Raw genomic sequence first — 22,668 nt, forward strand, 5'->3', positions numbered from 1 at the left:
GGTCTCTCTAGAGATACTGTTAGAGTGTTAAGAGTTGATTTCATGTTGATAGCTTTTATCGTTTAGCCTCTAGAGCGAGTGGAAGAAATTGGAATGATAATTATAATTGTAATAGTAAGATGAGGGAAATATAGAGTAATGTGTTCCCTTTAGCAAGCACACCTAATTATCTGTTTTTTATGTTTTGCTCCTCTTGTTTGGAATAGAACACAGAAAGTGGAATTAAATATACTTTAACTTTACTACTGGCAGCTAGACTCATCCTCAGCTGACTAGGTCTGTCCAGCTAAAGGCTACCTAACATGTTTCAATTCTGCTGCAACCACGAGAGAGACATTTCCAATTAGGATTGAAAGCTTTCAGTTCCCTTTGTGTCAATTCACAAGACTTACACGCTTCATGCAATGGAGGCAGTGGGATGCTCTTCAGAAAATTAAAACAGGCACCCCTTCTAGCCGATCCCACTCCTCCACTGCTCATTTTAATGCTATATTCTATTTACTTAAATGAAACTGTTAGTTTAAGGAGAACAGCTTGTCGTTTCCATTTTCATTAACGCATGCCTTTAAAGCTCTTTTCCCCTTCATTTTCCTTAGGGTCAAAAGGTAAGCCTGTCAGTTGACGTCCCCAAGTGATGTAGTGTACTGTAAGTGGTCAGACTGAAATTGACTTTACATTGAAATGTATTAACCTAATAGCTTCAAACATTCAGCGATATTTCCTGACATTATATTTGCAATTTTGCACAAAGTATGTTAAATGAAACCAAAATAAAATTACATTACCTGTTTTCAGTCATTGAGACTTTCAATTGATACACGTGGGACCTTTCTACATACACACACATATACATATACAATGGGAGAACAAGTGTTTGATACACTGCCGATTTTGCAGGTTTTCTGTAATTTTTATCATAGGTACACTTCAACTGTGAGAGACGGAATCTAAAACAAAAGTCCAGAATTGTATGATTTTTAAATAATTAATTTGCATTTTATTGCATGACATAAGTATTTGATCACCTACCAACCAGTAAGAATTCCAGACTTGTTAGTTTTTCTTTAAGAAGCCCTCCTGTTCTCCACTCATTATCTGTATTAACTGCACCTGTTTGAACTTGTTACCTGTATAAAAGACACCTGTCCACACACTCAGTTAAAAAGACTCCAACCTCTCCACAATGGCCAAGAACAGAGATCTGTGTAAGGACATCAGGGATAAAATTGTAGACCTGCACAAGGCCGGGATGGCCTACAGAACAATAGGCAAGCATCTTGGTGAGAAGGCAACAACTGTTGGCGCAATTATTAGAAAATGGAAGAAGTTCAAGATGACGGTCAATCTCTATCAGTCTGGAGCTCCATGCAAGATCTCACCTCGTGGGGCATCAATGATCTTGAGGAAGGTGAGGGATCAGCCCAGAACTACACGGCAGGACCTGGTCAATGACCTGAAGAGAGCTGGGACCACAGTCTCAAAGAAAACCATTAGTAACACACTACGCCATCATGGATTAAAATCCTGCAGCGCACGCAAGGTCCACCTGCTCAAGCCAGTGCATGTCCAGTCCCGTCTGAAGTTTGCCAATGACCATCTGGATGATCCAGAGGAGGAATGGGAGAAGGTAATGTGGTGTGATGAGACAAAAATTTAGTTTTTGTCTAAACTCCACTTGCCGTTTTTGGAGGAAGAAGGATGAGTATAACCCCAAGAAAACCAACATCATTCTTTGGGATGCTTTTCTGCAAAGGGGACAGGACGACTGCACCGTTTTGAGGGGACGATGGATGGGTCCATGTATCGCGAGATCTTGGCCAACAACCTCCTTCCCTCAGTAAGAGCATTGAAGATGGGTCGTGGCTGGGTCTTCCAGCATGACAATGACCCGAATCACACAGCCAGGGCAACTAAGGAGTGGCTCCGTAAGAAGCATCTCAAGGTCCTGGAGTGGCCTAGCCAGTCTCCAGACCTGAACCCAATAGAAAATCTTTGGAGGGAGCTGAAAGTCCGTATTGCCCAGCGACAGCCCTGAAACCTGAAGGATCTGGAGAAGGTCTGTATAGAGGAGTGGGCCAAAATCCCTGCTGCAGTGTGTGCAAACCTGGTCAAGAACTACAGGAAACGTATGATCTCTGTAATTGCAAACTAAGGTTTCTGTACCAAATATTAGGTTCTGCTTTTCAGATGTATCAAATACTTATGCAATCATGCAATATAATGCAAATTAATTACTTAAAAATCATACAACGTGATTTTCTGGATTTTTGTTTTAGTTTCTGTCTCTCACAGTTGAAGAGTACCTATGATCAAAATTATAGACTTCTACATGCTTTGTAAGTGGGAAAACCTGCAAAATCGGTAGTGTATCAAATACTTGTTCTCCCCACTGTAAGTGGGTAGTGCCCGGTGCTTGGTTCTGGATTTGAACGTCACAGGGACTCAGTAAATAAAAAAAAAAGTATGTATCCACTCAAATACTGAAAGTTGCTCTGGATACAAGTATTGTCTAATTAACTGAATTAGAATATGAACACGTGTACTCAGACATTTGGTTCCTATGAGTTATTCACTGGGCAGAGAATACTGTAGAACGTTTCAAGCAGGATTCATTCGGCAGCTGATAATATCCCTGGACTTTTAAAATGTTTCTGCCCTCTGCTGACAGGAATATCAAATAGCAGGCAAGAGAAACGAGCTCTGAAGCGTTGCTGGAATGAGGGAGAATTTTCTTTTTTCAGGGATACAAGAATACCAGAACACAGATAATCCAGAACTTTAGGTCAAGGTTTTCATGCAAACTGCCCAAAAGCTACCGCAGAAGAATGTAAAAATATTTACTTTACACACCAAATTGGAGAAAAGAATAGCTCAACCAAGGGTCTGCGACCGAACATTAAAAATTGTGAGCATTATATAAAAATAATGGGCCAAAAGCAAAGGAAGAGACCTCAAAGGGACCCAGTTCCATAACAATCACTAATTTCCTCAGGGAGATAAACGTTTGAAGGAAAATAATTTATCATGTTCAGAAATGAAAGAATGAAAATGAATATATGTAACTGTGGAAGAACAATACACAGACAGACAGTTATTCCATGAAACCATCACTACACCCTGGGTCTACTAATAAACAAAGGTCAAGTGTTTGACAATTCAAAGCCATCAAATGACAGCAAGCATGCAAAAAATCTAATCAAAATGATACCACAAAACAATATTGGCTAGAGGACCACTGAAAATCGAAATACTGTATATTTCTTTATCTAAAATACTGTAAATGACAGTTAATATACTTTTTGCTGTAAAACTACTTTCTTGTGTCATTCTTTCAAACAGAATGTGCTCAGATCATTATTTGATTGCTATCCAGATGACTCTGGCTTAATTTCTGAGAGGACAGAGGCACTGGAAATTCAATCAATGCCTACTACTTGATTAAATGTTTGTAACCAAGACAAGGTAATTTATTTTCCTTTATAAAATGGGTACAGACAATCTCCAAATTGTTTGAGACACTTTCAAATGTACTTTAAGAGAACACACAATAAAATTCTCAATAGTGAAGTAAACAAAAAACTGGCAAAAGAGATTAAATTAAGAAAATAGATAGTGATGATATATAGCAATATGAACTGTAAGATAGAAGTACATTTTAGAAGAGAAACAAAAAGTTGAGTTTAATAATTTAATAATTAAAAAAAAGATCACAAAAATAACAAGATATGTATAGAAAATTCTTTCAAAATCTGCAGCATAGGAATGCAACCAAAAAAAGTTGTTTTGCCAACAAGTTGGCTCCATTTTGGTTGGTCACTTCTGTGCCAGTATGAGGAACATTTATCTATCAAGTATACCCATGAAAACAAATACAATTATGGCTGATAAGCCGCTGGGAGCCCCAACTGTTGTGTAGTGAAAACCCAGGGTACACCTGCATTTCTTGATTTTACTGCTCTACATGTGTACTTCTGTGTTCGGTAAATCTAATGTCTGCTTTTGCTAGCATTCAAATGGGCTCATTTTTGTTGGACAAGCTAATTTCTCCCACTCCTGGTTTTTGAACTGGAGGACCAGGGGTTAGCAATCTGTGGGTGTCCATATAGGTATCCTTGTCTGGCCACAGCCTGCGTATGAGCAGATCAGTGGTTTGGGTCACTTACACATTTCCTAGATGTACAGAGGCCCAATATCAGCAACCATCAGGACCAAATGGCTAACTGATAATTAGAAAACCCATTTGAGATTGTTAGCACCGCTGAAAATGGCCAGACATTTCTTCTAAAACGCATTCGTCTATACTTGTTCTGAGAAATGAAGGCTATTCCATGCGAGAAATTGCCAAGAAACTGAAGATCTTACACAATGATGTGCAGCACTCCCATCACGGAAGAGTGCAAACTGGCTCTAAGCAGAATGGAAAGAGCAGTGGGAGGCCCCCGTGCACACCTGAGCAAGAGAATACATAAACTGGAGTGTCTAGTTTGAAAACTGGCAGTTTCATTAAATAGCACCATACATTGTCAACTGTAAAGAGGCGACTTTGGGAGGCTGGCTTTCTAGGCTTCCGATTCTTCTAGTGCGCAATAGAGGAAGGTACTGACAATGGCTCCGCATTCACTACGTAGTTCTTTGCTTATTATTGTTTTTCTTGTTTAATTGTTTCTTTTTGTGCATGCTGCACTGTTGCTCATACAGTATGACCGAAAAGCACTTTTGGATATTTGTTTCTTTTTTGAACACAGACTTTTACACTAGTCACCGGAGCGATTGCTGCAATTCCTTTGTTCAGCTCAGACCACGGTCCTCCGCCTATAGCTCTGGGGACTTGGAGCCTTTGAGGAGATCCATATATGACCTACAGAAGGCTATCAGGGATGGAAAGAGAGAATACAGGGATAAGTTGAAGTCAAACTACCATAGCTCTGACCAGGCCCGGCACCATGTGGAGACATAAGGGGGCACTGCCCCTCCAGATAGATTCTGTGTCCCCTCAGTATTGTTCCCCATAAACACTGCAAATGGTATATGAATTAGACATGCCACCTCATTTATGAAAAATGCCCCCTCAGTCATTGGATCCTGCAGCCGGGCCTGGCTCTGATCCCAGTGGGGAGGACTGTGACACATCACAGAACCCAAAGGGAGAAATACCAATGATGCTCCTCCCACCGCCCTATTCCCTGATGAGCTCAACACCTTCTATGCAGGGTTTGAGGCGACCAACACAATTCCTTCAGTGAGGCTTGCTGAGGACCAGGACGACTACACTCTGTCCCAAACCACGGTGACATCAGGAGAGTTTAAAAAAAATTCACCCTTGGAAGTCACCAGGACCAGATGACATTCCAGGCCGTGTCCTTTAGGGGGTGCGCTGGGGGTCTTCAGGGGGTGCGCTGACCAACTAGCGGAGGTTTTCACCTCCATATTCAACCTCTACCGGTCCCTGTCTGTAGTCCCCTCCTACATCAAACAGACGACACTGTACCGAAGAAACCTTCCATCACCTGCCTGAACGACTACCGCCTTGTAGCACTGACCTCCACCATCATGATGTGTCTGGTCAGAACTCACATCTGCTCCACCCTTCCTGTCATCTTAGACCCCTTTTAATTTGAATACCACCCCAATAGATCTACAGACAATGCCACCACCTACAGACAATGCCACCACCATCTCCCACCTGGAAAAAGACAACACATACGTGAGGACGCTGTTTGTTGACTACAGCTCTGCATTCAACACTATTGTGCCCGCTAAGCTTGTTCCTAAGCTCAGGACCCTGGGACTTAAACTGATGGGCAGACCCCAGGTGGTGAGAATGGGCAAGCTCACCTCCTTTACACTGACCCATAGCACTGGAGCCCCCCAGGGCTGTGTACTCAGTCCCCTCCAGTACACCCTGTTCACACATGATTGTGTGGCCACACACAGCTCCAACATCATCCTCAAATTCACTGATGACACTACTATCCTGGGTCTCATCTCCGACAACGAGACTGCTTGCAGCGTCGATGACACCATTGTTTCTCCATCCTCCCACGCACATAACCTTGGGACACCATTGTTTCTCCATCCTCCCACGCACATAACCTTGGGACACCATTGTTTCTCCATCCTCCCACGCACATAACCTTGGGACACCATTGTTTCTCCATTCTCCCACGCACATAACCTTGGGACACCATTGTTTCTCCATACTCCCACGCACATAACCTTGGGACACCATTGTTTCTCCATCCTCCCACGCACATTACCTTGGGACACCATTGTTTCTCCATCCTCCCATGCTCATAACCTTGGGACACCATTGTTTCTCCATCCTCCCACGCACATAACCTTGGGACACCATTGTTTCTCCATCCTCCCACGCACATAACCTTGGGATCATTCTGGACTCAACACTCTCCTTTGATCTGTTATCATGTTAATTTTGTAAAGCGTCTTTGTGAAAAGCGCTGTATAAAGTGCATTATTATAATTTTTATTATTACAGAGAGGAGGTAAAGAACCTGGCTACATGGTGCCAGGACAACAACCTCTCTCTCAACCTCTGCAAGACTAAAGAGATGATTGTGGACTTCAGGAAGCGACGGGGGGGGGGGGGGGGGTCAAACTCTCACCAACTTCTACAGGTGCATCATTGAAAGCATCCTCTCAGGCTGCATGACTGCCTGGCATGACAGCTGCTCCACTGCAGACCACAAGCCCGTCCAGAGGGTGGTGAAGTCTGCGGAGCGCATCATCGGCTGCCTCCGTGCAAGGCATCTACCATACACGATGCCTGAGGAAATCATGGAACATCATCAAAGGTCGCAGCCACCAAGGCTATGGTCTGTTCAAACTGCTGCTGTATGGTAGACACCACCAGAGCATTGGAGCACACACTTCCAGACCCTGATCCATGATCATACCGATCACACATGAACATTCCAAATGCTCTGATGTCCTTTCAGGTTCATTTAATGGGCATTATAATATCCCTCACGTATCTATAACATTCAATATACCTACCATATTGTTCATAGTCCCCATCCTTCACTAATTGCTGCTTTTGCTAGTTTACATTATGATGTACAGCTCTGGAAGAAATTAAGAGACCACTGCACCTTTTTCTTTGCTTTCCAAAAAAGTTCAAAAGGAAAGTTTTGAGTGTAGAACAGAAGCATTCCATTTGCAGTGTTCTCTTACTTTTAACCCTTCTGTTCCTCACTCAAAACGATCCTTTACAACTTTTCTGGAAAGTAAAGAAAAAGGTGTAGTGGTCTCTTAATTTATTCCAGAGCTGTATATTACTACCAGACTTTCCATATCTATTATATTACTGCTAGTTTACTCTAATCTTTTTAAACTGTTGCTAGTGTACAGTGTTATGTACATTATTGCTTTATCGTCTTGCTATATTTCTGCTCTATATACAGGTGCATCTCCAAAAATTATAATATCGTGGGAAATCAGCATCTCCATAAAGCTTGTCAGCAGAGGGAAGCATGACGTGCCTTTTAAAATTTCCTGGTAGATGGCTGCATTGACTCTGGACTTGATAAAACACAGTGGACCAACACCAGCAGATGACATGGCACCTCAAACCATCACTGACTGTGGAAACTTCACACTGGACTTCAAGAAACTTGGATTGTGTGCCTCTCCTCTCTTCCAGACTCTGGGACCTTGATTTCCAAATGAAATGCAACATTTACTTTCATCTGAAGTGAGGACTTTGGACCACTGAGCAACGTCTAGTTATTTTTCTCCTTTGCCCAGGTAAGACGCTTCTGGTGTCTCTGGTTCAGAAGTGTCTTGACACTAGGAATACAACACTTGTAGCCCATTTCCTGGACACGTCTATGTGTGGTGGCTCTTGATGCACTGACTCCAGACTCAGTTCACTCCTTGTGAATCTCACCCAAGTTCTTGAATCAGCTTTGCTTTAAAATCCTCTCAAGGCTGTGATCATCCCTGTTGCTTGTGCACTTTTCCTGCCACACTTTTCCCTTCCAGTCAACTTCCCAAGAATATGCTTTGATACATCACTCTGAGAACAGCCAGCCATTTCAGCAATGACCTTCTGTGGCTTACCAAGTCAGCAGTCTTCCCCATGATTGTGGTTGTGTGTACTGAACTGAGAGATGGAAGGCTCGGGGAGTTCATTAGCTGATTAGAGCTCTTCTCAGGTCTTCATTTCTATATTTTATTTTATTTTGAGATACTGGATTTATTTCCATGAGCTGTAAGACATAATCATCAAGATTGATACAAAAAAGTTTTGAAATGTTTCACTTTATGTGTAATGAATCTAAGATATGAATCAAAATATACAAATGTTTCCACAATATTCAAATTTTCTGGGATGCACCTGGATATTTATCTTCTTCATTCTCACTCTCTAGGCCTAGTTGTAGAGTGGTATGCCACCATTCATAAGCTTATTACTCTCATATGTATCTACAATATTCAATAATTCTACCAAATTGCTACTAGTTTACATTGTCATGTATATTAGTGCCATACTAGCCATATCTATAATATTCAATAATACTACCAAAATTGCTGCTCGTTTACAGTACTCACTTTAAAACTGCTGCTAGTATACAGTGTTATGTATAGTGTTGCTTTGTTTTTTTGTGCAGCTATATTTTTGCTTACATATTCTTCTTAACTCTCACTACGTAGTTGTTGGGTGCCATGTCACAAGAATTTCTTGGTGCAATTCTTATAAATTGTCAAAAGTTTGTGCAATTCTACAAGTAAAGTCCAGATGTTTTCTAGTCCATAGACACGTTCACAAAAAGATTGAGTTTAGAAGGGATGTCTGCCTCTATATATTTATTTTACATCTACCTTACATCTACATCTACCTAAACAGTCCTGATTTACAAGTTGTCTGTTTGATTCAATTCCTGCAACTCCAAGATGGTGCCACGGAGGCAGCGACCTGGATTGCTGGACCACTCTAAGCTGTCTAGACTGGCTATCAATCTGTTTACAATACCCCCATTATGTTTTTAGATATTTGTGCCAATTTATTGAAATGTAAAACTGAAATATCTCTACATGAATATTCACACCGTTTATTCAATACAAACACCAACCTGATGGACACCTAACATGTCAAAATAATTTCACAGTGCAGGATGACACTGTGTTGTTCGGTGCATTTGACAAATGAACCCTGGAACTGATACGGATATCTTCCTCTGTCCAGTGTCTGTTCTTTTACCCTTCTCAATCTTTTCTTTCTATTGGTCAATCTAAGATATTACTTATTTTTTAACTCTGCCTAGACGGCCAGCCTCCTGGTGTTGACTCTTCACGGTCGATCTCCACACTGGCGTTCTGAGAGTACATTTCAGCCCAAAGAAGCTGCCAGTTGAGGACCTGTGAGCAATCTGTTTCTTTATATTTTCCCCCACTGTTTTAATCTGATGCAATGCAATACATTATTATATGTTTAAATTGCATTTATTAATTTAGGTTACTCCCGATATATTGATTATGAATTGGGTCAACACTGAAAATCGGTAGTAGTAAGAGTGGACTTCATTTCCCATCTTTATGCTGACGTCAAGTGCCTTCTTTGTTCTAACCCCATGGTCGCCATTTTTGTTGAGGGTTTGAAGTAGGTCTTCAAGATTGTTTCCTTAGCTTGGCAGCGAAGTACAGTGTCTTCTTTCAGAACTTGACAACCAACAGTTTATGGTGAGTGTATTTATGTGTTTAAGAGAAAAAATATATGCTTACTGGGATAGAAATAAACGTGCAATGAAACGTTTCGTGTACAGTACTGTAATGTTATTTAGCAAGTTAACTAGTGGCTAGTTAATTAGCTAACAACAACAACTGAAGCTACGGTACTCGAGCTAGCTAGTAATCGAATGTAAATTGTCTCATCCTAAATGTAACTAGCAAGCTAACTTGACATACTGAAACCAACTGTTAAACGGTTAGTTAGCTCTTCGTTCGGCCCAATGTTGACAGATAGCAACTTCTTGTTGAGGCATTTTGTTATTTCTCTGTTAGCTGTCTGTTAGAAGCTAGCTACCTAGCTGTCTAGATAGTTTACGATTGAAACCAGTGTGTGAACGTAGCAAGGAAGTGTGGTGTTGGGTTGCTAGCAGTAGTTAGCTGGTACAAGAATAGGCATTATTAATTTCATATATTTTATTTGTACTTATCTTTCCAGTAATTATAAAACGTTGGGTCATTGCATCGGATTTTCACGTGAGGTAGCTGGCCAGTCTTTGAAGTTTCTCAGAAACAACACAAGCTACATTAACTTTCCTTAGCATCTCCTGTATATTGGACGAACATAATAGATACTCTATATTAATTCATTGCGCTCTGAAGTACTAGTAAATACAGTTTGTCCACAGTCCAGGCAGAGGACATTATAAAACACTACAGAAGCAGACATATTCTCATCTCCAGGGAAAGAGGAAACCCATGGCAGGAGTGAGGAGCAAACTGATCCCTTCATTGCAACGCATCTGGCACTTCGTTTACAACTTATTAATATAAGATTGTATAAGGATTTCAAGTAATTATGCATTTATTACATGATGAGATTCACTCCGTTCTCCTTGTTTGCCAGATGAGGCGGTCCAAGCGCATGCGTGATTCTGAAGGTTGGGTTGAGGAGTATAGCTATGAGGAGAAGCTGGAGATTCGCAAGCGCCCGAGGCGAAGTTCCCATAGTAGTGACCGGGACAAGAGACAGAGGCACTACCACCACCACAAAACATACGAAAGGTAAATATATAGATTGTTTGCCAACATAAGCTGTTGTACCTAACATTTCATGGCAAAGGGAATCTAAAATGTAAATAATGCAATTCATATATATTGTCAAATGTAATTAGTGGAATTCTACCTGTGAAGTCCGAAAGTTTTCTAGTCCATAGACACGTTCACAAAAAGATTGAGTTTAGAAGGGATGTCTGCCTCTATTTATCTATTTTACATCTACCTTGTCCTAAACAGTACTGATTTACAAGTTGTCCGTTTGATTCAATTCCTGCAACTCCAAGATGGTGCAAGGTGGCAGCAACCTGGAGTGCTGGACCATTCTAGGCTGTTTAGGCTGACTATCAATCTAGTCACAATACCCCCATTATGACAAAGTCAAACAAACACGTTTTTAGATATTTGTGCCAATTTATTGAAATGTAAAACTATCTCAACATTAATATTCACACCCTTTATTCAGTATAAACACCAACCTGATGGACAGCTTTAGATTTTCCCTGCAGAGTTCGGAAAACCTGCCACAATGCCAAATGCAACATTTGTTGAAATGCCTTCAAATGTTTGTAGTAGGCTAAGCCTAATGAAAATATATTATGTGAGCAAGCACTAACATTACCACCTAGCTTAAAAGCTGTTGCACCCTTGAGATTTATAACTTGCTGTCATCTCGTCATGTACTGAAAAATATCTGCAATAAGCTGACATGTTCATGGAGTTTGTCTAACAGTTATGATTAATAATATTACCCTTGAACACTGCTCAGCTGTGACCCCTTGATGAGGCACAGATGCTCTCAATCAGGCCTTGTCAGTGGAGGCTAAAAGGGCCCCTGGAAAACAGGTCTGGGCAGCAGTGGATTATAAAGTGTGATGTGGGGCCTGCGGTTTTTATGTGTAAAAAACTAAACGTTCTTTTGCTTAGAACACTAGCATTGTGTCTGTACCCTGGGTCTCTCCCCGTTTCAACGGTTATTACATAATACTGAGTTAAAACGGGTCACTTCAATTCTAATTGTGACATCCACCCCCTCCATTGCTGCTCTTCAAATCGTTGTAATTGACAATTCCAAATATTGACCTAAATGCCTACATACTGGCCTCCTAACCTTGCTGAACCTATTATGGTAATCAGTATTTTTCACGTGAAATACTTGTATTTATCAAAAGCTATAGTCCTTGTAATGTTTCCAGTTTCCAGTGCGCATATCTTTAAATGTAGTCTGTCTTGGCGGCAGGTGTCACGTTGACTCCAAGAGGTTAGAGTGTAAAGAGCGGAGGGCCCGGGAGCCTAGTGTGAAGCGAGAGTGGGACGGAGCCAGTGGCGAGCCGTCCAGGGAGCGGAGGAACAGAGACTGGCACCACTACAGCAAGTCCTCTGCACGCAGCGGCCGCAGCCACCAGAGCAGTCACACACGGCACCGCTCCCGGCACCACAGCCAGCGGCGCTCCGACTCGGTATGAACACCTTCATCTGGCTAATGCTGTCTGTGGAATCGGATGCTAGCACAGTAGGACACTAATCATCTACGGCCCATCCTTTTGTTATTGAAGAGGTTGAGTGCAAAGATTTTGATTTGGTCTGGTATGCCAAAATGCTATGCTTTATTGAATATATATGAATATATGCAATCTAAAACCAATATTATATAATAGATGCTCTGCTCCATAAAAGATGAAATCCGTTGATGACTGCCTACCGTGCTTCCCAGTTTTATCAGTTCTCTTAATTTCTTGAAAGAAGTTCTATTGTGAGAGTGCTGTCTGAAAATATGTTGCCATGTTTTTCTTCTGTAACATACATTTTGGTGGTACCTGTGCGTTTCTCTGGGATGCATTTGAAATTGCTGCTGCCGTGGCCTGGCCTGGTTTCTGAACGGGCCGAATATCCTCCCCCTCATCAACTCCCTCCCGCTGAATGAATGATTGGCGCGTTCTGGCCTGGTTCTGGCGGGTTTATGGTGGTGATGATGGTGGTGACGCTGGTGGCCATGAACCCCTTCCAGAGGAGTCAGCGCAGGAAAAGATCCCGAAGTGTTGAGGATGATGAGGAGGGTCACCTGATCTATCACAGTGGACTCGTGCTAAAAGCAAGATGTATAGAACACAACCCTTTTCTTTCTGTAACCCTTTATGTCTGATGTATGTTTTTTTTTGGACTGATGTCAGTGTAGGTGAAGTGTAGCTTTCTGGGCATTCGAAGCTTTAAGAGTATTGCAAAACGTTTTGAGCTTTCTTCTCCATCCGTCTACTATCAGTAAGAAAACCGTAGCATTGTAGTAGTTTCCAAGTAATAGGTGTGTCGCGATACATGCTAGGTAGCCTGAGTAGTTAGGGTGCAGAGAGCTAGTTTAGTTGGTTCTGTTCTTGTGACGCATAGACGCTCTGTTCAGATGTGCTAACAGGCTCTTCTCTACCCCCTTAGATAAGGTTGTGGCCACTTTAGGGGAAGGGGCTTTCGGGAAAGTGGTGGAATGTATCGACACATCAAAGTAAGTAACAAATTATTTGTTCTCCCGTCGGCCTGAACTGTTTAGTCTTCCACAGGATTGTATCAGTACATTTCTTTCTGTCAACCCTTGCCTTTGTAGCGATGATGAGAGAGTAGCGCTGAAGATCATTAAGAACATTGATCGTTACCGGGAGGCAGCCATGTCTGAGGTAGAGGTCCTGGAGCAAATGAACACTCTGGACAATGAGAAAACATTGTGAGTAACCTCGACTTGACTTTCGTTTTGGCACATTCTCTCCCCCGCGACTTCTTCCTAGGTCCTTATTGGACCAGAAATATTACACTATGTTTTCTGTCAATATACAGTACCAGTCAAAAGCAAACCTACTCATGCCAAGAGTGTGCAAAGCTGTCGTCAAGGGAAAGGGAGGCTATTTTAAATAATCTAATATAGATTTATTTTTGATTTAACACATTTTTAACACATTACATTGTTTTGATGTCTTTGCCATTATACACAATGTGGAAAATAGAAAAATAAAGAAATACCCTTGAATGAGACCAAACTCGACTGGTACAGTACCTGTGTATGTAAAATACTGTAAAGGGGCCTATACATTTCTTTCTTTTTTTATGTTTTCCTAAATTCAATTTTCTGATTTGCATTTGTCATGGTTTATTTATTTTTTATACTTTTCTAATAATATTTCAAATACACATAGAGGAAATGTTTATTCTTTCAATGTACCATCATTTCCCGTTTATAAACTGAAAATGTTTGAAAACTATTTAAACCACAGCAGGTTGGCTAACATGATGGGTGCAGCTAATATACAAGTTTACTTTTTTAAAAAACGTTTTTACCAGCAAACTTTTTCACAGATGATTGCTAGAAGTCTCAGAAACACATGTAGCAAATATGATACAATTGGTGCTATAAGGTTTTCAATACTATTTTATTCTTCAACAAATTAATTTTGGTAGCATCCTATGACATCTATTAATTTAAATGTAATTAAATTTAGTTTAATATTAATGTACCATGTATGTACAAGACATTATTTGCCGGGCTGTGGTTTATATATGGGTGTGGTTAATACTCGCCCATATATAACAGAATGCATGCAGAGCCTGGTAGCTGCATATCTTCTAATTAACCTCATACAGTGGCTATGTATCTTCTAATTAACCTCATACAGTGGCTATGTATCTTCTAATTAACCTCATACAGTGGCTATGTATCTTCTAATTAACCTCATACAGTGGCTATGTATCTTCTAATTAACCTCATACAGTGGCTATGTATCTTCTAATTAACCTCATACAGTGGCTATGTATCTTCTAATTAACCTCATACAGTGGCTATGTATCTTCTAATTAACCTCATACAGTGGCTATGTATCTTCTAATTAACCTCATACAGTGGCTATGTATCTTCTAATTAACCTCATACAGTGGCTATGTATCTTCTAATTAACCTCATACAGTGGCTATGTATCTTCTAATTAACCTCATACAGTGGCTATGTATCTTCTAATTAACCTCATACAGTGGCTATGTATCTTCTAATTAACCTCATACAGTGGCTATGTATCTTCTAATTAACCTCATACAGTGGCTATGTATCTTCTAATTAACCTCATACAGTGGCTATGTATCTTCTAATTAACCTCATACAGTGGCTATGTATCTTCTAATTAACCTCATACAGTGGCTATGTATCTTGTAACTCACCTAATACGGTGGCTATGTGCCTTGTGACTGACCTCATATAGGTGCTGTGTGTCTTCCAGTTGTCCTCATACGGGGGCTGTGTGTCTTCTAATTTTCCTCATACAGTGGCTGTGTGCGCATGCTCAACTGGTTCGATTATCACGGCCACATCTGCATCGTTTTTGAGCTTCTGGGTCTCAGCACCTTTGACTTCCTGAAGGAGAACAGCTTCTTGCCTTTCACTGTGGAGCAGATCAGACACATGTCCTACCAGATCTTCAGGGCTGTTGCTTGTGAGTATGACCCATTTGGTGTTTAGGAAGGGTGTGAGATGTTGTACTGACTGATCTCCCATGCAAAAGAGGTTCCCTGTCACTGTCATTTATTGTTAAATATAAAAAAACATATATACTGCTTGTAAGAACCAGAAAAGGAATTAGGCAAGCCTAGTTCAGCTGGCCTGCAATTACAGGTGCTTCTCAAAAAAAAATTAACACTGAGCCTGAAAAGTAATTTTTTCCTTGATTCAAATCAAAAAGTGAAACCATATGTTCTAGATTCATTATACATAGTGTGAAACATTTCAGGCCTTTTTTGTTTAAATCTTGATGATTACGGCTTACAGTACAGGGAAATAAAAAATCCATTATCTCAAAATATTATAATAAAAAAATGTATCACACAAAAATGACGACCACCATTACATTTTTGCAGAAACAATGTAGGCAACAGAATGTTTATTAACGGAACTAAAGTGTGCTCTTGTACAAAGATTACTGTAGATGGTCGTCCATACAGTAACAGTTGAATAGCTAACCACTACGCTATGTGAACTTCGAGGAAATTGGAATTTCACATTGCTGACTACGTGCTACAAGTATGTACTTTGCGGATGATGATGTACATACTGTTTAGTATATAGTAAGCTAATATGCCAGTATTGGGACTGATTGAGACATACTACCTTGTCAGAAAATTGTGTCTCAACATCAGAATTATTTTCATCAAATAACATCATGCCAATTTTGAATATTTAGCTAGACACCATTAATCATTGTGTTGAACTGACTAACATTTCTTAGTAATTTATTTTCACCACACATAGCATCTATGAACTGTATGGCTTATCTTAACCAGGCCTACTAAAATCTACTTACTATTTGGAAAAGTCATAAGAATTGAGCAATTGCTATCGAGATTGAAGATTAACTGTACACTGCCGAAGCTATTTCATTTCATGGCACCACAACGTTTTTTTTTCTTTCATTAGTGAATCACATTGATACAATAACTATCAGTATAGGTGAAGATAACTGATTATTTTGTCAAGTGAAAAGACGAGAGAATCGTGGAAACACCTCTTACTGCGCAAGGGCTTATGACCTATAGGCTATTACCCAAAGAGCATGCACGGATACTTACTTCCACCAAAAATAGTCGTAACCAGATTTTTTTAGACTTACTATAAAGTAGCTAATGAAGATTGTAGCCCGCAAAGTTTTTGTCTATCCTGAACAAATCCTAATGTGTAATTTATTTTGTCTGCGGCGGGGCTCGAACATTGGTTGCCTGCATGGCTGCGTCTCTAACCATTACGCTATGTAACAATGGGTAGTCACTCACTCACTGAGTAAGAGACATTCGCTCTTCTTGGCCCGGCTCTGCTTACGCGGTCTGGCAATAACCATGATGGAAATAGGACGTCATTTGCTATATTTAGCTGAACATCAATACGTTTCTTGGAATATGAGTAGCCTTATAGTTAGAATGTTCATGCAACATCAACATGAAAAGGAAAATTAACACCAACTCTATTTTTCACAGTTCTTCATCGAAATAAACTGACACATACTGATCTGAAGCCAGAGAACATCCTCTTTGTCAATTCCGACTATGATATGAAGTACAATGCCAAAATGGTAAGTTCCTGCTGCTAGGCTGCAGTTTCCCTAGACTATAAGGGATGTTACAAACCTCTGTTTATGCTTAAGTGTCACCTGGTCCGAATGTCTGCCGTCAATTTCACGATAATGCGAAAACAGCACAACCCTTACCGTTGTGTAATACGTGTCCTTTGTTTTGTTTTTTTATGCAGAAACGGGATGAGCGAACATTAAAGAACCTTGACGTGAAAGTGGTGGATTTTGGTAACGCCACCTATGACCACGAGCATCACACATCAGTGGTCTCCACCCGCCACTACCGGGCGCCAGAGGTCATCCTCGGTAAGCAGCGAGAAAACAATGCGGTGAGGTTGAGGAGTGCATTAAGATGGTGGTTTGAATCGTGGCCTTGTCGTTTTAGAGCTGGGGTGGAACCAGGCGTGCGATGTGTGGAGCCTGGGTTGCATCCTACTGGAGTTCTACCTCGGGATAACACTGTTTCAGGTACAGTACATCCTTTCACTAAAATGTTTCTTACTGACAGTCTTCCTGGCTTTTTGTCTCTGGACCAACTCTATAACTGAATGATATTTCAGACACACGACAGCAAAGAACACCTGGCAATGATGGAGCGGGTTTTGGGGCCCATTCCTGCTCAACTGCTACAGAAAACCAAGTATGTCAAGCAATTGTTCAATCTCAGGTGATATCCTGAGTCTCAGTTTGTAGATGTCAGTTACATGAGCGTTGGGAGACGGATGTCGTCCGTGAGGGATCTCCCGGTGAACACAGTGTGCATCTTGTCCCCAGGAAGCGGCGCTACGTGCATCATGACCGGCTGGACTGGGATGAACACAGTTCCTCAGGGAGATATGTGAGGAAGCATTGCAAACCACTCAAGGTAAATAAATCAAACGCTACCTGTTATTGTGCCTTGGAGGAAAGCACTTGGCCCTAATTGTGTAGACTTTATGGACCGGTATGGAAATAAATGGCTCACTTTATTCTGCTATCCCTTTCATGTTTTCAAAAAGTTTTTTTTGTTTGTGTGCATGTTGTTTTTTTACTGGTTGATAACATCTATCAATCCAGGACAACATACTAAGCACCATTTTGTGAATAAAAACCCCCACAATACAATCACTGGAACTCCCTTAAGTTACCAGCACACATACCTTCCTCCCAATGACTCGGTTTCTAATATGGAATCATTTCTTTCCCTGAACCCCCAAAAATAGCAATACATGTCCTCTAAGAGCTCAGACCACGAGCAGCTGTTTGACCTGGTCCAGAGTATGTTGCAGTACGACACGTCCAGGAGGCTCACCCTGGAAGAGGCTCTCTGGCACCCCTTCTTCCACCCAGTCAGGAAGGAGAAAGTCAGCCTGAAGATCACAAAGCACACTTAACTCACACCACGCATCTTTCCCCTCCCAGGGAGATTTCTACAGACTGTATCAGTCTGCTATCTGTCAAAAGATTTCCAGTCCTTCTGGTTTACCTGCCTTTTTTGAGCTTCTATTTATTTATCATTTTGAAAGTCAATCTTCCGGTGACTCTTGTTGATCTGTCAATTTGTAACTCATTTAGTATGAACCCTGGTCCTTTTTTACATCAGACAAGTGGAATCGTCTTCGAAATTATACCTGCCACATGATGTCATTTGGTGAAAATCCTTGCTCATAAAAGTTGATTGATAGACGGAGGTCAGTCAGCACTGTAGGGCAGTGATTACAGTGTGTCTATTGGTCTACTTGTAGTAGTCATATTTATCCAGTTGATGGCAATACAACGCTCTCATGAACAGTTTCCAGTTCTGCATGTGCAGGAAATGGAATAGATAAGTGCCCATTATCCTCTTTCTTGAAGAGTTTAATTCAAGGTGTTTGTTGATACAATGTTTGAATTCATAACATTGACTGTGACATTGCTACTTTTGAATAAATATGATTTTGTCAAAGTACGTAACACTGTTATTCAATGTGGGTTATAAGAAATGTGTATGTCAACAATCAGTGATTGTCATCACCAGGCTTGGAATTTCATCATTTTAGGGGCATGGCCATTTGGCCTTCGTTGTCACAAAAATTTTTAGGGCACAAAGGCCATTTTGTGAAATAAGAGGATTTGGAGCTTACAAATAAACAACTTGAAATGCTGGTATATATAAAAAAAACTAAAACATGCATGACATAAAAACATTCATTATTCACTTTTTTAGAGTATGACCTCAATAAATAAAGTGACATATTTGTGCGCGGAGCAAGTAATTTCCGTTTTTTTTTATATTTCACCACTAAGCTGCATTGTCGAGTGATGTCAAACCTAACGTTGCTTCTCAGAGTTTTCAAAAAGCATTCAGGTGTATTCTCCCACTCTGAAGTCGGAACATTCCACTTCCCAGTTGTTGATGAACGCACCTTCCAAAACAAAGGTTTGATTCAGGTAAGCACTAAATAAGTCTATCTATTGATAACCAGCTAGCTTGCTTACCTGCATTCTACCTGCATTCTTGTGGTTCTTAGTAGCGAATTACAAACAAACTTAAGAACAAACTGCTGACCGTGAGATTTGGGCAGTAGTGGGGGCACTCAGGCCATGATGGCCATAGGGCATACAATGGCCATAGGGCATACAATGGCCATAGGGCATACAATGGCCATAGGGCATACAATGGCCATAGGGCATACAATGGCCATAGGGCATACAATGGCCATAGGGCATACAATGGCCATAGGGCATACAATGGCCATGGCCGTCGTGGAATTCCTACGCTGGTCATCACTAGGCTGTTTGGTTATACACTGCTGAAAAAAGTTATGGGAACATGTAATCATCACAGTGTATCCCCATGTCAATTAAACTTCAGGGATATAATTCTGTCTAGTTAGGAAGTATAAGCGATTGTGAATCAATATCACCCGTTTCGGTGCAAATTAAAGTGACAAGTGGTGCACTGGAGAGGCAAAAGCTAGACTACCCCCAAAGAGGGAATAGTTTTGTAGGTGGTGGTCACAGACAATTGCTTTCTCCTCATTCTTCCTGACCAGTTGCATATTGTTAGTGTCCTTCTCACTACTGGTAGCATAAGGTGGTACCTGCAGCCCATTCAGGTTGCACAGGTAGTCCAGCTCCTCCAGGATGGCACATCCATACGTGCCGTTGCAAGAGTTTGCTGTGTCTCCCAGTACAGTCTCAAGGGCATGGAGAAGAAACCAAGAGTCATGCCGTTACATGAGGAGAGCTGGACAGGAACCCCGCAGCAGGAACGGTGTCTTCTCTTTTGTGTGGAGAGGAACAGGAGGAGCACTGCCAGAGCCTAACAAAATGACTTCCAGTGGGCTCTCGGTGTGCATGTTTCTGACCAAACTATCAGAAACAGACTCCATGAGGGCCCGACGTCCTCTAGTGGAGCTGTGTTCACAGCCAAACACCTTGTAGCTCGATTGGCATTCGCCAGAGAACACCAGAGTCGTCAGGTCTGCCGTTGGTGCCCTGTTCTCTTCACAGATGACAGCAGGTTCACACAGCACGTGACAGACATTAAAGAGTCTGGAGACGCTCTGGTGAATGTTATGATGCCTGCAACTCCATCCAGTATGACCGGTCTGGTGGTGGGTCAGTGATGGTCTGTGGAAGCATTTCCTTGGAGGGTTGCACAGATCAATGGTACCGTGGCTGCTGTTAAATACAGGGATGATGTCCTCAGACACATCGTCAGATTTTATGCTGGTGCAGTGGGCCCTTGGTTCCTCCTGGTGCAGGACAAGGCCAGGCCTCATGTGCCTAGGGTGTGTAGGCAGTTCCTGGATGACAAAGGCATTGATGCCATTGACTGGCCCTCACATTCCCCAGACCTGAATCCAATTGAGAACCTTTGGGACGTTATGTATCGGTGCATCCAACGCCAAGTAGCATCACATACTGTCCAGGAGCTCACTGATGCCTTTATCCATGTATGGAAGATCCCCCAGGACACCATCCGCCATCTCATCAGGAGCATGCCCAGAGGTCGGGAGTGCATACAGGCACTTGGGGGCCATACACACTACTGAGTCACATTATGAGTTGCAGGAAATTCACTCAAATTGGAGCAGCCTGTAATTTCAATTGTTTAGGCTACTTTGATTTTCGGTGTTGGAATCCAGCCCTCGATCGGTTGGTGATTTGGGTTTCCATTGACCGTTGTTGCATCATTTTGTTCTCAACGAATTACATAATGTACAGTAAAGAGTTTAATCTTTAGTATATTTCGTTCATCGAGACCCAATGTGTAATTTCAGTCTTCCCTTAATTCTTTTGAGCAGTTAATTAGTTTCGAAGTAGTCCTATATTTGTTAAAAAAATTCTGTTAATCAGCCATTTCCTTAGAGAAGTTTTTTAGAGTCATTTTTATTTACTCCAGGGAACAAGAAAGTTGGTATTTGGCATCCTGTCTGTGACGGGTCCAAACCATTCAACCCCAGAGCGCGTGAGCGCAACTTCGCAGTACTCCACCAGTCCTCGTGCTGCTGTTAAGTCCAACGTGTTAATTATATTTTCTCAGAGAGATAAACGTTCATTCGGTACTGAAACAAAGTGGGATTACGACAATCGAAATATATCTAACAGGATATTTGCCATACTGGAAAAAAAAACATTTACGTTACAATATTTGTTTTATAAATATTTGTCATCCGACGTCAGGATGAGATCCCCGACAATATCAGAGAAGAAAGTGGAATCTGCCAATAGCCACAAATCAAACTTTTCATGTGGGCTGCTAACTATCTTTTGTTCCATTTTATCGGTGTTTTCTATTACGTTTTGTTTTGTGGTGAATTTCAAAACATCTCACCTCGAGTCCAGAGTGCAGACGTTGGAGATGGAGAGAATGTCGGTGCTCCACCCGGATAGATTCATTGAGGATGAGAATGAATCAGTACCTGGCCTTCGGGAAATTATTGAAAAACTTGTGCAAAAGGTGAGAAATATTTAAAACTCTAACTAAGTCCAAAATATATTCACCAAACATGTATTCAACCTGCAAAACTTTGTAGATAGTGTATTTTAGAATGCAGGAAGAATCCAATATTACACCACCTTGAGGTTGTCTAATCACTGTAATTGGAAAAACTGTTCTGTCAAACTAAAAAAGTCCTTATAGTACGTGTGCAAACGGTGAGCATGAGTTAATTAAAGGTTTGATAACAGTTAACCTTCAGACTGATGTAAAATCTATATTTTGACATATTGCCAATGATAGAATACCGCAAGGATGCCTCTGTTCATCACGCCACATTAGTAGCCGGATGATAATAATTTTTTCCTTAACTAGTCTAACAGTTTTGCTAATTTTATAAAACTGCTATTGCCAATTACTATAAACACGATTGCCACCCACAGCCCAGTCTACGCGTCACATTAACTCGCAATGATTTCCGGTAACCTGGGCTCATTTGTGATTCATTCCAAACGTCAGTTAACCTTATACGAATTATGATCAATTACCATGCATGGTGAGCATAGACTTGTAGTATACCCAACATCTTACCTACGTTAAAAGAAACGTTACTCACTACATTATTGTTGTCCCTTTTAGAGACTGACCATAGCACTACCCAAACTTCGCATGGCCAGAGAGGTCGTCCAAGAGTGCTCCTGTCCACCAGGTATGACCAATAACTGCAAGTTGAAGGGACTCTTCTGCACCCAGTTTGATGGAAGGAATTGAGAATATCCAATAGTTTCCTATTATGTTATCAGCCAAAATAATTAATCCATAAACATCACCACCTGTAGTTATCTTGTTGATTTCTGTAATTAATTTGAAAACTATTCTGAGGAATACAATGTAATCAACAATCAATTTAGTTTACTTAAAGTTTACTTAGAATAA

The 22,668-nt window shown here is 41.1% G+C and overlaps 2 protein-coding genes across 6 annotated transcripts in view; both read left to right on the forward strand.

Annotated features, from left to right (window-relative positions):
- Positions 1 to 9,299: 9,299 nt before the first annotated feature.
- On the forward strand, positions 9,300 to 18,771 carry clk4b (CDC-like kinase 4b). 2 transcript variants are annotated; one of them, XM_010895205.5, is made up of 14 exons: positions 9,300 to 9,380; positions 9,612 to 9,699; positions 10,592 to 10,749; positions 11,981 to 12,200; positions 12,749 to 12,839; positions 13,168 to 13,234; positions 13,334 to 13,450; positions 15,034 to 15,200; positions 16,732 to 16,826; positions 17,003 to 17,132; positions 17,212 to 17,294; positions 17,387 to 17,466; positions 17,601 to 17,691; positions 18,029 to 18,771. In XM_010895205.5, exons 2-14 carry the CDS (start codon positions 9,697 to 9,699, stop codon positions 18,197 to 18,199), a joined length of 1,473 nt encoding a protein of 490 aa, XP_010893507.2. In that variant the 5' UTR covers positions 9,300 to 9,380; positions 9,612 to 9,696; the 3' UTR covers positions 18,200 to 18,771. The 2 variants fall into 2 exon arrangements, with proteins under 2 accessions (XP_010893507.2, XP_010893509.2); XM_010895207.4 differs by lacking the exons at positions 9,300 to 9,380; positions 9,612 to 9,699; positions 10,592 to 10,749; positions 12,749 to 12,839 and having other exon boundaries at positions 12,038 to 12,200; positions 18,029 to 18,729.
- A 2,441-nt stretch (positions 18,772 to 21,212) lies between these two features.
- LOC105024914 (collagen alpha-1(XXIII) chain) overlaps positions 21,213 to 22,668 on the forward strand; it is a 90,315-nt gene continuing 88,859 nt past the window's right edge. For 3 of the 4 annotated variants that reach the window (XM_034293354.1, XM_034293356.1, XM_034293355.1), the window contains exons 1-2: positions 21,213 to 21,753; positions 22,372 to 22,441. In XM_034293354.1, the coding sequence (XP_034149245.1) occupies positions 21,478 to 21,753; positions 22,372 to 22,441 (346 nt within the window). In that variant the 5' untranslated portion in view covers positions 21,213 to 21,477. The remainder of the gene's footprint in view (positions 21,754 to 22,371; positions 22,442 to 22,668) is intronic. The other variant, XM_010895212.4, reaches the window with a different exon arrangement.

This window comes from Esox lucius, chromosome 7 (assembly GCF_011004845.1).
Source record: "Esox lucius isolate fEsoLuc1 chromosome 7, fEsoLuc1.pri, whole genome shotgun sequence".
Taxonomy (NCBI): Eukaryota; Metazoa; Chordata; class Actinopteri; order Esociformes; family Esocidae; genus Esox; species Esox lucius.